Source organism: Ursus maritimus, unplaced genomic scaffold, assembly GCF_017311325.1.
Source record: "Ursus maritimus isolate PB19 unplaced genomic scaffold, ASM1731132v1 scaffold_2, whole genome shotgun sequence".
Classification (NCBI taxonomy): Eukaryota; Metazoa; Chordata; class Mammalia; order Carnivora; family Ursidae; genus Ursus; species Ursus maritimus.
In genome coordinates this window covers 15,120,149-15,136,316 of record NW_024424452.1, presented here as the reverse complement: position 1 = coordinate 15,136,316, position 16,168 = coordinate 15,120,149, and the positions used below count along the sequence as shown (strand labels likewise).

Here is a 16,168-nt window from a genome sequence, read left to right as displayed (position 1 = left end):
CCTAGGTTATAAAGAGCAAGTGATGCTATGAACCCACAGTTCTGTGTTAACTTGTGGAAAACTTATTTCTTTCAATTATTTGTTTACAGTTACAGTTTACAGTTCTTACTGGCTGGTTTTTATAGTTTCCTAGGAATGCTCTATAAACAAATTAGCACAACCTGAGGGGCTTAAAGCAATACAGATTTATTGTTTCATAGTTCTGGAGGCTAGAAATCTGCAATCAAGGTGTCAGCAGGGCCACGTTCTCTCTCAAGGCTGTAGGGAAGATGATTCCTGGCTGTCCTTGTCGTTCCTTGGCTTGCAGCCACATTCTGATTTCCACCTCTGGGGCCCACATGGCCTCTGTATCTTTATATCTCTGTGTCTCTCAGGGCCTTTGTATAAGGACACCAGTTACTGGATTTAGGGCCCACCCTACTCCAGTATGACCTCATTCTGTAATTACATCTGCCTAGAACTTATTTCCACACCAGGTTTTATTCATAGTATTGAGTTCAGCCTGTCTTTTGAGGGGCCACAATTCAACCCACAACAGATGGTATGGTTTTTATTTTATTCTATTTTAAGATTTTGTTTATTTATTTGAGAGAGAGAGAGAGATCATGAGTGGGGGAGAGGGGCAGAGGGAGAGGGAGAAGTAGACTCCATGCTGAGCAGGGAGTCCAATGTGGGGCTCGATCCCAGGACCCCAGGAGCATGACCTGAGCCAAAGACAGATGTTTAACCAATGCAGGCGCCCAGAGATGATATGGTTTTAGCAACTTTTGAAAGTTTCTTCAGTTTAATTGGATTACATTTTTATTACACACAAAATACTTCTCAGAGGCTTAAAACTTATACAAATATGTATTTCATTGAGCCATCTAACAAATCTGAATAAATACATTTTCAATTCAGGCAATGCTTTTTGTATTTCTCATATCTCACAGGTGTGTGTGTGTGTGTGTGTGTGTGTGTGTGTGTGTATCACTTTGCCCAGCCACAGCTGGGTGAGACTAAGGCTGAAATGGCTGCAGCAAAGCTAAAACTAAGGTGTAACTTTGAGAAAAAACAAAGCTGTTAATGGTTGAAACCACATTATGTACTGCCGTTTGCTGCTAGTTTAAGTGGAGTTGAGAGAGATAATATTTGGTCATTTACTTACTGAATAAACGGACCAGTTGGGGAATTGGCTGCTTCCGTGGAAGAGAGGATAGAGCATGGTAGGGAATAGACCAAGAGCAGGCAGTTTATTTTGCGTGCAAGTATGAGTTGTTGGCCTGGGAAATGGCGTGCTCAGATAGGAGTCATAATTTTACTTATCTGGAGAGGGTGCAACTTAATACAATGGAAGATTGTTGTCAAGAACTCATTCTGTAAGAATGCTGCTCTGCTGGCTTTGCTCATTCCAGCAGCATAAACTCTACATTATATTCCAGGGGTTTGATTACCAAGTGGAATTATTTGGGCAGGCTAGTGTTTGGATACTTTGTTTTGTTATATTTAACATTGGAACTCTGCCACTGATTCTCAGTGTGATTTTTTTAAAAAGATTTATTTATTCATTTGAGAGAGAGAGAGCATGAGTGCAGACGGGGGAGGGGCAGAGGGAGATGGAGAGAGAATCTCAAGCAGGCTCCCTGCTGAGCCTGAGGTGGGGCTCGATCTCAGGACCCTGAGATCATGACCTGAGCGGAAATCAAGAGTCTGATGCTCTACCAGCTGAGCCATCCAGGCGCCCCGCAGTGTGATGTTTACATTCATTTTGCAAGCAATGTATTTAATGATACAAAAGTCCGTGAAATTTGGATACAGATTTTAATTACTGTCTTTGATTAAAACGATGGTGTCTTCATAATATAAAGTCAAGGACTAAAAGATAACATAAAAAGAGCACCTATGAAAAGAAAAAGAGATTATTTGTCAGCTATGCTTCAACTAAGAAAAGAGGACATAGAAAAATAAGCAAAGAACATGAATAGTTAAATTCTTCAAAGAACATATGTGCATGGCCAGTGAATATGTATTAAAGATGGTTAATTTTAAGGAAATGCATATTAAAACAATAAATAATATTTTTCGCCTTTCAGATTCGTGAAATAAAAATTAATGATGCAGTGTTTGAGTTTGTGAAAGTAGATTCTCTCATACACTCTAGGTAGGACTGTAGTTGGATACAACCATTTTGTGAAGCCAGTTTGGTAGTATATATCAAAATTTAAAATGCACAACCCTTTGACATTCTGTTTCTGCTTCTAGGAAGCTATTCCCATTTTGTGATTGGTCTACTCATATTCTGCATATCAGAATGATATTTACAATAAATTTTTATTTACTAATAAAAAGAAATTTACAATTTCTTTTTATTAGTATAATTTCTAAATATGATAAACTACTTCATTGTCCTATTAGAGTGTTTGCCTTTCTTTTTCTAAGTGGGCCTTTTAAAAAGTAGAAGTTTCAATTCATATATTTAAATCTGTTTCTTGTTAAATTTTTCGTTCAGTTTTTAAGCTTAAGTAGCCCTCAGAACTTTTAAAAGTTTCATAAGTACTTAACTTTAGTTCTTTGTATTTTTCCACATGTCTTTTAAACATTTTAACTCTTTAAGATACCTGTAATTAATTTGGGGGGGTACCAGGTTGCTGACCAGTTACTCCAGCATTGCTTATTGAAAATTCTCCCTTTCTTCTCCTCCCACTACTAAGAAGTTGTTTTATGTATTATGTTATCATTCATTTTGGAGTCAGCCTGTTCAGTATCAGTTTGCCAGTTCTGTTGCTAAGTTCACCCTATTTGAACAAGTTGGTTTAAAAAAATTAAAATTCAGGGACGCCTCACTGGCTCAGTTGGTTGGGCGTGTGCCTTCCGCTCGGGTTGTGATCCCTGGGATCCTGGGATAGAGTCCCACGTCAGGCTCCTTCCTTGGCAGAGAGTCTGCTTCTCCCTCTGCCTGTGCTCTCGCTTTCTCTCTCTGACAAATAAATAAATAAAATCTTTTTTTTTTTTTAAGATTTTATTTATTTATTGGACAGAGAGACACAGCGAGAGAGAGACCACCAGCAGGGGGAGTGGGAGAGGGAGAAGCAGGCTTCTCCCTGAGCAGGGAGCCTGATGCGTGGCTCCATCCCAGGACCCCGGGATCATGACCTGAGCCAAAGGCAGATGCTTAACTACTGAGCCACCCAGGCGCCCCTAAATAAAATATTTTTTAAAAATTTATTTAAAAATTAAAATTCAATAACTTGGGGCGCCTGGGTGGCACAGCGGTTAAGCGTCTGCCTTCGGCTCGGGGCGTGATCCCGGCGTTCTGGGATCGAGCCCCACATCAGGCTCCTCCTCTATGAGCCTGCTTCTTCCTCTCCCACTCCGCCTGCTGGTGGTCTCTCTCTCGCTGGCTGTCTCTATCTCTGTCAAATAAATAAATAAAATCTTTTAAAAAAAATTAATAAATAAAATTCAATAACTTAATTTAGAAAACTAAAAAAATCTTGCCTATTTATTGCTGAGAAAATATGGAAAACTTTTGTCAAGTTCAAAAAAGGTCTTTGTAATTTTATTGTCATTTATTGAAATTTTTGAAATATTTGCCATTTATGTATTTAATTTTATCAATAAAAATTGGCATGTCTTACTTTACCAGCTATTTCAGCCTTCTTTATATCTCAATATTTATTGTAAACCATATGATTTTCCTATTACAATATTTCCTAGGTGGTTTTACATTTTGATACTATTGTGAATGAGACCTCTTTTTATATTTTCTATCTTGTTATTGGTAGGCTATTTTAAGAGTTCCATAGATTTCATGTATACATATTTAGCTTTTTTCACATAAACATAAATTCTTTTTATGTAATTTTAAAATTATTTCTTCATTGTTCATAGTGTTTTAATTTCTTCTTTTGGGCCTTCTAGATAAATAGTTATATCTCCCGTACTACACAGCAAGCACTGTAAGGACTGAAACTTTACTTTTACTTTTAGAAAGTACCTGTCAGATAGTGTATATCAGTGTATAACTATTTGCTAAATAAATGAGTGGTAAGTAGAGAAAGCACTGCAAGAATATAGTGACTGTCTTTGGGTGATGTTTTTATTTTCTTTCTACTTTATTTTCTACTTGTCTATATATCTCAGGTTTTTTAGAGTAAGCATCTTATATTTCTTTAAGTGGAGAAAAGCAAATTTAAGGAAAAAACTTACCTGTAAGTTTTATTTCTAAACTGAGGACATTTTATCATTTTAGTAGAGTTAATTGGATGTATCCTATAAATTGCAGCCTTGAGGAATGATCTATGAGGACATGACGTTGAACCCAAGAATAGGAAGCAGGATTCTCATGAGGAAGATAGTGGGAAGCTGTGCAAATCCACAAAATTTTTTGGTTTTGCTTATTTTATGAGATGAATCTGGTTTACATGAAGTCTTGAGGAAGAACACACCTAACTCCAGATTTTGTACTCATCTGGCCTTTTTTTTTTTTTTTTTTTTTAAGATTTATTTATTTATTTTAGAGGGTGCCGGCGGGGGGCGGGGAGGTGGAGAAGAACAGAGGGAGAGAATGTTTCAAGCAGACACCCCGCTGAGTGGGGCTTGATTCCCACCACCCTTAAGATCATGACCTCAGCCAAAACCAAGAGTCAGACACTTAGGCGACTGAACCACCCAGGCGCCCCTCCTATCGTCCTTTCTTTAGAGTACCTCAACCCAGATTGACTCCTAGCTCTGGAGCAGAATTCACAGGGTTCTCAACTGTCTCAGCAATAGAGATAATTTTTACTCTGCCTTCCCTAATGTGAGTGGGTCAATTGAATTATGCATTCTGTATGCTCAGGTTGTTCAATAAAAGCCTATTTTTATTGCACTGATGTGCCCCTCTGACCTTCCTCCTGTGTGCAGTAGCTTGCCTCTGGATTATGGCTTTACTGGCTGGGGATAGGTCTTTTTGGGCAGGATAGACAGAACTGAGTCTCAGGCAGTTGATCCTCCTGCGTTTTTCCCTAACTGAAGAGGATATGCTGCTTATATAGCTCCGATGTCTAGTCTAGGTGTGTTGAACGTACCTGCTTTGCCCCCCTGACACAGAGCTGTCATCACCACTACATAGCCTTTCAGATCATGGCATGTGCTTTTGGAGATTCACTTGCTCTCTTTGTTTTCCATGTTTAGAAATAATCTGAGTGATACTGTCGGACACACATTGGTTCAATCATAAGTGTTAATTTTTTTAAGTGGAATTTTTAATAACTCTCTAATTTGACATTACAGATTAACAGAAAATTGCAAAGATACTACAGAGAGATCCTGTATGCTCTACTGGGTTTGTCCCAATGGCTACATTTTACATTAGTATAACATCAGAACCAAGAAATTGACTTCTGTGCTGTGTGCATGTATAGCAGTTCTGTGTCGTTTTATCATGTATGTAGGTTCCTGTAACCACCACCATAGTCAAGATACAGAACTATTCTGGTACCACTAAGATCTCCCTCATGCCACCCCTTTATAATCATACCCTATGTTGGTAATCCCCAAGACAGTCCCCAGGTTTGGTAATTTGATAGGACTCATAGGACTCCTATACTCCTGGGTATGTTTTATACGTAGCGAAAGGATACAAAGCAGGATCAATAAAGGAAAATGGTGCATTGAGCAGAGTTTGGAGGACACCAGGCATGAGCTTCCAAGAGTCTTCTCGAGTGGAGTTACGCAGGGTGTGTTTAATCCTCCGGTAACAAATTGTAGCAACATAAGTGAGGTGTTTTCTGTTGGGGAAACTCACTTAAGCCTTGAATTCCAGGATTTCTATTGAAGGTTGGTCAGACAGGCACAACTACCTTCATGATTGACCACAGTTAATGCAACTGCAGACCCCCAGAAAGAGAGCAGGTGTTCACCACGTGTCACACTATTTGTACGAATTCTCTAAACAAGTTGGTATAATGTGGCTTGAAGCTCCAAGCATCAAAACACGAGGACACTCCTGAGACCTCCATTCCCAGAAGCTGACCAAGAGCCAGTCACATAATAAGGAGGCCCTTCTGAGAATGTGCATGATTTTTTAAGCAATTTATCCTGCTTGGTTAACTCTTTCCCTACCCTCCCTTGGTAGACATGGATGGGATAGAGAGAAATAATGCTGAGTCTGTGTGGACGTGAGGGTTGGGGAGGTTGGGGAGGCACTGCTTTAGATAGAGTGGCCAGGGAAGGCCTTTCTGGAAGTGTGACATGAAAGCTGTGGCCTTTATGATGAGAAAGTAGTTACCATGTGAACAGCAGGGCGCGCAGCATTCTAGGCATTGGAACATAAGTGCAAAGGTCCCCAAAAAGACAAATGGAAAAGAGGCCTGTGTTATTTTCTGTTGTTGCCATAACATATTGCCACAAATTAAGCAGCTTGAAAGAATGCCCATTTATTATCCCAAAGTTCTGTAAGTCAGAACTCTTGGCTAGCTCAAGTTGGGTGCTCTGTTAAGGATCTCAAGAGGTCAAAATTAAGGAGTCAGCCAGCCTGGGCTCTTATCTAGAGGCTGTGGGGAAAATCTGCTTCCAGATACACTCATGCTGGCAGAATTGAGTTCCATGTGGTTATAGCACTGAGGTCTTCATTCCTTTGCTGGCTGTCCTCCAGGGGTCATTCTCAGCTTCTAGAAGCCACCCATATTCCTTGGCTTATAGTCTGTCCACCTTCAGAGCTGATAGTTCTTTGAATCTCTCTGACTTCCCATTCTGCCCTCCTTTTCTGATTTTTACAGGCATACCTTGTTTTATTGCACTTTGATTTATTGAGTTTCACAAATTCTGCATTTTTTAACATTGAAGCTTTGTAAGGCAACCCTGCATTGAACAAATCTGTTCGTGCCATTTTTCCAACAGCATTTGCTCACTTTGTGTTTCTGTGTCACAAGGTCTGGTAATTCTTGGAATATTTCAGATGTTTTCATTATTATTTGTTACGGTATCTGTGATCAGTGATTACAACTTGCTGAAAGCTCAGATGGCAATTTTTAGCAATAAAGTATTTTTAATTTAAGGTATGTACATTGTTGGGTTTTTTTTAGATATAATACTATTAAACACTTAATTGACTACATTGTAGTGTAAACCTAACGTTTACATGCACTGGGAAACCACAACATTTATTTGACTCGCTTTATTGTGACATTTGCTTTATTGTGGTGGTCTGGGGCCCAACCTACGATATCTCCAAGATATGCCTGTATTTTATTTGTTTCTTGGTTTAAGATTTGATTTATTTATTTTTGAGAGAGAGAGAGAGACACAGAGCACAAGCAGGGGGAGGGGCAGAGGGAGAGGGAGAAGCAGACTCCCCCTGAGCTGGGAGCTCAACATGGGGTTCAGTGGATCTCATGGAGATCATGACCTGAGCCAAAGGCAGGCACTAATCATCTGAGCCACCCAAGTACCCCTATACCTGTATTTTAAAAACAACTTTATTGAGGTATATCATTTACATATCATAGAACTCAGCTGTTTAAAGGTCAAACAATTCAGTGGCAACCATCATGACAGCCAACTTTAGAATATTTTCATCATCTCGAAAAGATACCTCATACTCTTTAGCTATCTCCTTTATTCCCATTCTGTCCCCCTTAGTCCTAAGCAACTGCTAATTTGCTTCCTGTCTTTATAGATTTACCTGTTCTGGACCTTCATATTTAGGGGATCATATAATATGTGGTCTTTTATCACTGGCTTCTTTCACGTAGCATCATGTTTTCAGGGTTGATCTTGTGGCATGTATCAGTACTTAATTCCTTTTTATGACCAAGTAATACCCCATTGTGTGGATATACTGCAATTTGTTTATCCATTTATCGGTTGATGGACATTTGGGTTATTTCCACCTTTTGGCTATTGTGGTTAATGTTGTTATAAACATTTGTTATAGGGGCGCCTGGGTGGCTTAGTTGGCTAAACGTCTGCCTTCAGCTCAGGTCGTGATCCCAGGGTTCTGGGATCGAACCCCACATTGGTCTCCCTGTTTGGCAGGGAGTCTGCTTCTCCCTCTCCCTCTGTCCCACCTCCTCCGCCATCCTCGTGTTTGACTCACATTTGCCTATTTTTCCTTTTGTTGCTTACACTACTTTTGGTGTCATATCCAAGAAATTGTTGCCAAATCCGATGTTATGAAGCTTCTTCCCTGTGTTTTCTTCTAGGAATTTTATAGTTTCATTGTTACATTTAGGTTTTTAATCCAGTATTAGTCCTTTCTTAAAGTGTTCTTTATAGTATTGAGAAGGAAATAAGAAGTGTTTTCTTTAGTATGACTGTGTCAGGACCGTCCGTCCCTCCCTTCCTTCCTTCTTTCCTTCCTTCCAGATTTTAAGTAATCCCTACATCCATCGTGGGGCTCAAACCCACAACCCCAAGATCAAGATCACATGCTCCACCAACCAAGCCAGCCAGGTACCCCAGGAACTTGTTATATTTAAACTCTTTTTCCCTCCCTCTCTGCCTTCCTTCCCTCCCTTATAGCGTGAAGATTATGGACTCACATTTTTGTTCTTAGTTTCTGTGCTGATGGAAGAATGATAGTGAATTCATTTGCAACATCACTTTCTTATTTACTTGATTAGCAGGAAGAAGATGAGCCTTAAGTCTGAACGCCGAGGAATTCATGTGGATCAGTCGGAGCTGCTGTGCAAGAAAGGATGTGGTTACTATGGCAACCCGGCTTGGCAGGGTTTCTGCTCCAAGTGCTGGAGGGAAGAGTACCACAAAGCAAGGCAGAAGCAGATTCAGGAGGATTGGGAACTGGCAGAGCGGTAAAAGGACTTAAATAGGGGTGCTTTAACTGCGATGTGATTGGATGTACAGTTCTGTCATGGTCAAAATCCATTTTTCTCTCCTGTTGTGAGCTATCCGCAAGTCAGCTTCATATTAAGAGAAATGAAATTTTTTACCCTTTTCTTCTCAGTCAGCATTTAATGAATAGCTTTCAGTGATTTCTTCATTTTCGTCTTTGTCTTTTTTTTATAGTAATTTTTTATTATGTTACGTTAGTCACCATACAGTACATCCCTAGTTTTTGATGTAAAGTTCCATGATTCATTGTTTGCGTATAACACCCAGTGCTCCATGCAATACGTGCCCTCCTTAATACCCATCACCGGCCTAGCCCAATCCCCCACCCCCCCTCCCTTCTGAAGCCCTCAGTTTGTTTCGTCTTTGTCTTTTAATTATTTTGTGTTTAGAGTGTGTTAGTCTGAGTTCTCTAGTATAGATAATAGGCTTCTTGGATTAGAAGAATGCAAATACACATACTTCATAGTGAATATGAGGTAATATCTATGATGTCCTGAGCACAGGGCTCGGCACATGGCTCTCATCAAGCATCATTTTCCTCATTCTTGTAATATATCCAGCATGGCATCGGACATGGTGATAAACACAATAGTAGAAACTTGTTGATTTGTATACATGGCCCTTGCATTTTGGAAATTTAACTTTTTCTTAAAAATGGGGTTTGTTAGTGAAAGTAGTTCTATTATCCAGAAATATGATTATGATAAAAACTAAAAGATGGAATGGCTCATGAGCATAGGGATGAATAAAATACCACGCATGATGTTAATCTTTTGCCAAGATACCCTAGAAACAGTAAAACTTCTCCATAAAAGAAGGTCAGACTGAAGTCTGACAGCTTTTGCTAGTTTTTTTTTTTTATATCTAATCAGCCGTATTTGTTGAGTGACCACTTTGCTAGCATTTGTGCTGAACTTGGATTGTAATGCATGCTCACCGCTTTCAGTAACTCTTGTGGTCGAAGACAGAAAATGTAGACATAAAACATTAACTATTTCATCCGGTTTCCCACTGCACTGCTGATATTCTCAGTAGCTGATCCTGTGTATTGAAGAAAGTGGAGGTCACTAGGCATGAATTCTTTTAGCTTTCTCCCCTCTCCACAGCAAAATGTACTAGTATCTTTACGTTAACTTCTGTTTTGTCTCAGAGAGAGGTGTGTCCCTCTCCACTCTCAGACTAGCACTTCTACCTGTGATTTCCTTGCTGTTTCTTACTGCTTCCATTTGTGACCTTGCTTGAGATTTCCTACAGCTCTGTTTCTCAAATCTGAGCAAGCTTGAGAATCACCTGGAAAGCTTATAAAAAGAGGCATCACTGGACCTCACCTCAGAGTCTCTGACTTGCGTAGGGTGGGAGTGAGGTCTGAGAATTTGCATTTCTAACAAGTTCCCAGGTGGTGCTGCTGGGAATACCATATAGAGCCATTGTTCTATGGCCAGCCTTTGAGATTTATTATAAATACCTCAAATTCAGCTCATCCTAGGCCAAATTCATTGTTTTTATTTACTCTAATCCTCAATCCCAGCGTTTCCTCCTACCTACCCTTCTTCCTGGATCAATTAATGACATCACTGTTTTACTCAGTTGGCTAAAAAAACATTGGAATCATTCTTAATTTCTCCTTTACCTCTCGCACTATCTTATAATTAATTGAGCAATAAGCAGAACTTGTTCCAGCTCAGAGAAGTCTTTTGAGTTTCACCCTTTCTTAGTTTCCTGATCTTTATTTTCTCTCACTTAAATCTTTGTATAATACATTCTTAGTTATTGCCCCTCAAGTTATCACCTAGTACCTGCATTATTTTCCTAAAGCACAGATAATGGTAATTTATTGGATTGACAGTCCTTGGTTCCCCACCACACGGTGAAATCTAGGAGTATAATGGGCGTGGCAGTCAAGGTTTCTTACCATCAGTGACTTCCCTAAACTTAGTCCGCAAAAGAAACCACATGCCTTCACATTTGTAGTTCCCTCTTCCTGGAATGTCCACTCAGTGGAACCTAGTTCATCTCTTAAGACCAGCCTAAATATCACCATTGTAAGACCTTGGACATCTCTAGAGGATTACATTGTTCTTCCCTATGTTCTCAGCTGTTGGGTTTTACTCTCTAGGGTAGGAGCTATCACGTTATATGGTAGTTACTTACTTATCTCTTTGTCCTTTTCAACCTTGAGTTTGTTAGTGGAAAGGACTAGAGTTTAGTTATTTTCTGTAACCTTAGTTACATTTCATTACAGTTGCTAAATGAATACGATCCATGGAGAAGGTCCCTTTTGAAGTCTAGGATCGTATAGGGATAGTTTCATATCAGACACCTCTGACCTATTTGGTGTGTTTAGCCTCCAGTTCGAAAACTTGTAGATCCCCCTGCAATTCACTGAATAATAACTTCAGATGCAAGGAAAACTTAGAGGGTGTCTGGCTCATTCTTCATCTTCTCTCGAATTGCAGACTTCAGCGGGAGGAGGAAGAGGCCTTTGCCAGCAGTCAGAGCAGCCAAGGGGCCCAATCCCTCACATTTTCCAAGTTTGAAGAAAAGAAAACCAATGAGAAGACCCGCAAGGTTACCACAGTAAAGAAGTTCTTCAGTGCTTCATCCAGGGTTGGATCAAAAAAGGGTAATTTTCGGATTCTTTTTTTCTCTGTGCTCAAATGAGATACCGAGTAGATCCCCAGTGCATGTGAACTCTCCTTTTTAATTTCTGTAAGCATTCAGGGGATATCAACCCAGATTTGAAACTGAAATGGGGTTTAAGGGGCAGACAATATATAAAACCAAAAATCTGCTTTGGTTGGAGGACATTGTGTGTTGGAGAAGCTTGTTTTGTACTCTATAGGAGTAATAAAATTAAAATATGTCGTTTTGTTTATAAAATGTATTACCATCCAAATGTATGTCTTTTTGGGTGTTTTATTTTTTGTGCCTTCAATTTTTGGATTCTGGTTTATTCTCCTTTGTATAATATCCTTACCGACTGTACCTTATCAGAAATGACTGTTTCTAGACTTAAAGTCACCTAAGAAAGAGGTTTTCTGAGCGCTTGAGAGACAGCTTGCATCTTGAAGAAACACATAAGAGAACATAGAGGAAAAGGCTTTTTTTGGGCTTTGGAGGGGTGAAAGTAACCCATAGTAGGTATTTTCTACTGCATGATTTGTATGTACAGTATCTTTTACATCTGCTCCTTAAAATGCTATATACCCAGTAAAAGGATTGTCACTAAAGTTAGGCGCGTTCTACCAGTCAGCAGACAGCTAGATTAAGTGGCCTAGCTGGAAGTGAGAAAGAATGTCTATTGTTAGGGCTTAGTCTTTGAACCTTTATGTTGGTAATCAGTTATGCAGTAAATTTGAAATGGTGATGGAGGTAAGGCTGATGCTGTCAGAAGAGGTGTTCTCTTGGACGAACCCCATTACCTGGGGTAATTGTCAGGGGTTTTTTTGGTTTTTGGTTTTTGGTTTTGGTCTGCGTGAAGGCAGGGAAATGAATAATAATATCACACCTTAAGATCTTTGCAGGTCCTTCAGATTTAATGGGTGTTGTTTTGTTTTATTAGAAGGAAAGCTTACTTATTACCTAAAACAGTATTTCTTTTTAATGAAAGCAAACCTTTTTTTTTTTTTTTAAGATTTTACTTATTTATTTGTCAGAGAGAGGACAGTGTGCTCTTGCGTGTGTGCACACGTGCGTAAGCAGGGGAAGCGCAGCAGGCAGAGGGAGAAGCAGGCTCCCTGCTGAGCAAGGAGCCGGATGTGGGACTCATCCCAGGACCCTGGGATCATGACCTGAGCTGAAGGCAGACCCTTAACTAACTGAGCCACCCAGGCGTCCCAATAAAAACAAATCTTTAAATAATCTTTTCATTCACATGATTAATTACGAGTTGTTTCTTGGTTGGCTGTCACTTGTGGCGGTTTTCTCTACTGTAATTAGAAAGGAAATAATTAGTACCTGTTAGAGATTAAATTAAGGATGAATTTGGCTCATGATTTATTTAGTAGGAGGTAGTGTAGCGTGGTGGTTAAGCATATAAGCTTTGGAGTCCCCTTGTTTGAGTCTCAGTTCCGTGCTTTACTAGCTGTGTGACTTTGAGCAAGCTAATCTCTTTAAGCTCTGTCTATTCTGAGGGACAGTGATGCCTGCTGTAGGCATGTCTTAAGAATTAAAGGAGCTGATGCAATTAAGAGAGTTCAACACAGTACTTGACAAACATACTAAGTCTCCAATAAATGTTAGCTAGTTAAAAATACAAGTTGTTTTTCTGGTAGAATAAGCTCTGTTAGTAGGGAGCTCAAGGGTATTTAAAGCCATTCATTCCTGTTAAGCTTAAATTCTGTTTCTTGCTTTGGGAAAGTCTCATTAACCTTACGAAATTATGATACACAGTGAAATAGTAAAATATGGTGAAATATGAAATAGTAAAGTTATAAAACCAGTGGCTCTAACTGCCTCTTTTTATAAGTGACAGTATGAAAGCCCATAAACATTAGGTAACTTACTCAAGGTCAAATAATATGTTGGTGTTTTAGAACTCAGGTCTCCTAACTCCTGGTTCCATTTTTTTCCACTATATCCCTTGACTCTAGTAAATATGGGTGTGTGTGCATATCTATATCTTTGTCTACATCTGTGGATAGATATTTGGTGAGGTTTCTGTTACTGAAGTGCATAATAGTCATGTACATTCTGTGACTATCCTTGGTACTTTTAAAAGATCGTACCCTGGGGCGCCTGGGTGGCTCGGTCGTTAAGCGTCTGCCTTCGGCTCAGGGCGTGATCCCCGAGTTGTGGGATCGAGCCCCACATCAGGCTCCTCCACTGGGAGTTTGCTTCTTCCTCTCCCACTCCCCCTGCTTGTGTTCCCTCTCTCGCTGGCTGTCTCTCTCTCTGTCAAATGAGTAAATGAAATCTTTAAAATAAATAAATAAATAAATAAATAAATAAATAAATAATCGTACCCTAAGAATGTCTGTACAATGTGTATTATAGTATGAAACAAGATTTGTACTTTAAAACAATTCCAAGTTGTTTTTATTTTTGAACATTTTATTGGTATACTTCTTAGCTTCTTTTCTTTTCAAACGGTAGATTATTATTTTAGATTTTTAATCTTAGTTGGTTTCGGTTTATAGAAAGCATAGGGAGATAAAGACCTCAAAGTATTGAAAAAAATTGATGTGTGTGTGTATTAGAAAAGATCCTATTTGATCTTTGCAGACTGCTTATGTAACTGCCAGATGAACTTTGCATTTCGGACTGATTATTTGGTCTTTGCCTGTGGATAAGGTTAGCCTATACTAAATGTGGTTTTAATTTATTGAGTCTCAACTAAAATAGGCCTTTTGTGTTCTGTATTCTCTGTTTTACTTCATTAATACATGATGCCTTTGCTCTTGATGTTTTTCTTGCTTCTGTCGGTGGCATGAAAGAAAGCTCTTAAACCAAGGCTGTTTGGTGGTAAACAGAAAATAAATATAGCCTTCTAAGGAGTTTGAAAAATATTTAATATCCTGTTAAGAGTTGGATGCCCTTCAGGGAAGGTTAATGGAATACCTTGATTAAAGACTCAGAGTTTACTTATAGTTTTTAAATTTCCAAAGTAAGGTTGAGTGAGCTATTACAGCTTACAGAGTAAGTCATAGTTGATTGGCCAAGTTGAAATACTTGCTCATACATTTTGAAAGTCCCTTTTCTTTTTAGAGCTCAAGTAGACTGTTGTTGCCCTGAGTAGAATCTTGTATGCATCTTTCACAGGCTAATCTAAAGGTAGTGCTCATGGGAAGAATATCTTTTCTTTTTTTAGAATTTTTTAGAATCTTTTCTTTTTCTTCTTTTTTTCTTTTTTTAAAATACCAATTTTTCCACCCAGACCTTAGATTCTAAATACTAATCTTCACTAATGTGAACTCAAGGGTTCCTTGGAGAAAAGACTGATTCAGGGGTTGGAGCTGGGAAACAAAGGCTGCCCGAAATTTGGGGACATGTCAAAGACCCAGAAGCCAGCTTCTGTGGATTTCCACTGGCCAAATTTGAGTATTAAGTATTAAGGACAATAAGTGGAGTATAACTGGATAAAATAATCCATTAGTTCTTTCAACTAATAAAATAGATAAATGATTAAATAAAGGAGAAGAGGAAGCTCTTTTTTTAAAATTTGTTTATTTGAGAGAGTGCTCTAGAGTGCAGGTGCAGGGAGGGGGAGGGGCAGAGGGAAAGGGAGGGAGAATCTCAAGCGGACTTCCCGCTGAGCATGGCTGTGGATGTGGACACAGATGCAGATGTGGGGCTTGATCTCATGACCCTGAGATAATGACCTGAGCTGAAATCAGGAGTTGGACACTTAACCGACTGAGCCACCCAGGTGCCCAGAGAAAGCTTTTTTTTTTTTTAAACCATAGAATGTTGACTAATAAGTATGAAAGGAGTAATGGAGGTATGAAATCACCATTTTGCGATCATCATAGTAAGAGTTGATTCAGGCAAATTTCATCAATGGATGCTAAGTCTGGGGTGAGAGGAGAGAGTTTCCTGAGGAACAAATTATGAACATGATCTCAAATTAACTCCCACAACTAATTAATTAATTACAATAGAGAAATGGTAGCTATGTTATTGTGGGAAATGGACATTATGTGCCTCCAGATATGATACTTTGAGAAGAACATACCATGAATTATGTCATATTTAAGCTGAAAAGTTATAACCTGAATCCGGTCATGAGGAAACAGCAGAAAAACCCGAATTGCAGGGTATTCAATAAAATGACTTGCCTGTATTCTTTAAAATTGTCAGTATTAGGAAGACAAAGGGAGTCTGGGAGTCCTTAGAGGTAAAGGAGACTATGTATGCTTGACCACCAAGTGAAGACATGACCCTCAGTTGAATCCTATGTAAGAAAAAAACCACACTTTTTCAGGAACTATACCATAGTTACGTAAAAGCATATTCTTGTTTTTAGGAAAACATGCGTATTAAGGGATAAAGAGCATGATATATACAATTTACCTGAAAAATTTAGAAAAAATAATACAGATGTAGCAAAATGTTATAATTTCATGAATCTGAGTAACGGGTATAAAGAAATTATTTTTTTTAAGATTTATTTATTTTTAGAGAGAGAGGGAGAGAGAGAGAATCTCCAGCAGATTCTCCACTGAGTGCATAGCCCAGGGAGGGCTCAGTCTCACGATCCTGAGATTATGACCTGAGCCAAAACCAAGAGTCAGACATTTAACCACCTGAACCACCCAGATGCCCCTAAAGAAATTCTTTGTGACAGTCTGGCAGTTTTCTGTAAATTTGAGGTTGTTTCAGAATAAGACTTAAAACTATAATCCTTCAGCATTCA

At 39.0% G+C, this 16,168-nt stretch overlaps 1 protein-coding gene across 7 annotated transcripts in view; it reads left to right on the top strand.

Annotated features, from left to right (window-relative positions):
- Nucleotides 1-16,168, top strand: part of RABGEF1 (RAB guanine nucleotide exchange factor 1) — a 72,276-nt gene that overhangs the window by 10,870 nt on the left and 45,238 nt on the right. For 4 of the 7 annotated variants that reach the window (XM_040634993.1, XM_040634992.1, XM_040634991.1 and 1 more), the window contains exons 2-3: nt 8,586-8,774; nt 11,271-11,437. The exons of 1 other annotated variant lie outside the window; for it this stretch is intronic. In XM_040634993.1, coding sequence (XP_040490927.1) covers nt 8,596-8,774; nt 11,271-11,437 — 346 coding nt within the window. In that variant the 5' untranslated portion in view covers nt 8,586-8,595. Of the gene's footprint in view, nt 1-8,585; nt 8,775-11,270; nt 11,438-16,168 lie in introns of those variants that run through there. 2 more of the 7 variants (XM_040634990.1, XM_040634996.1) reach the window with 2 other exon arrangements.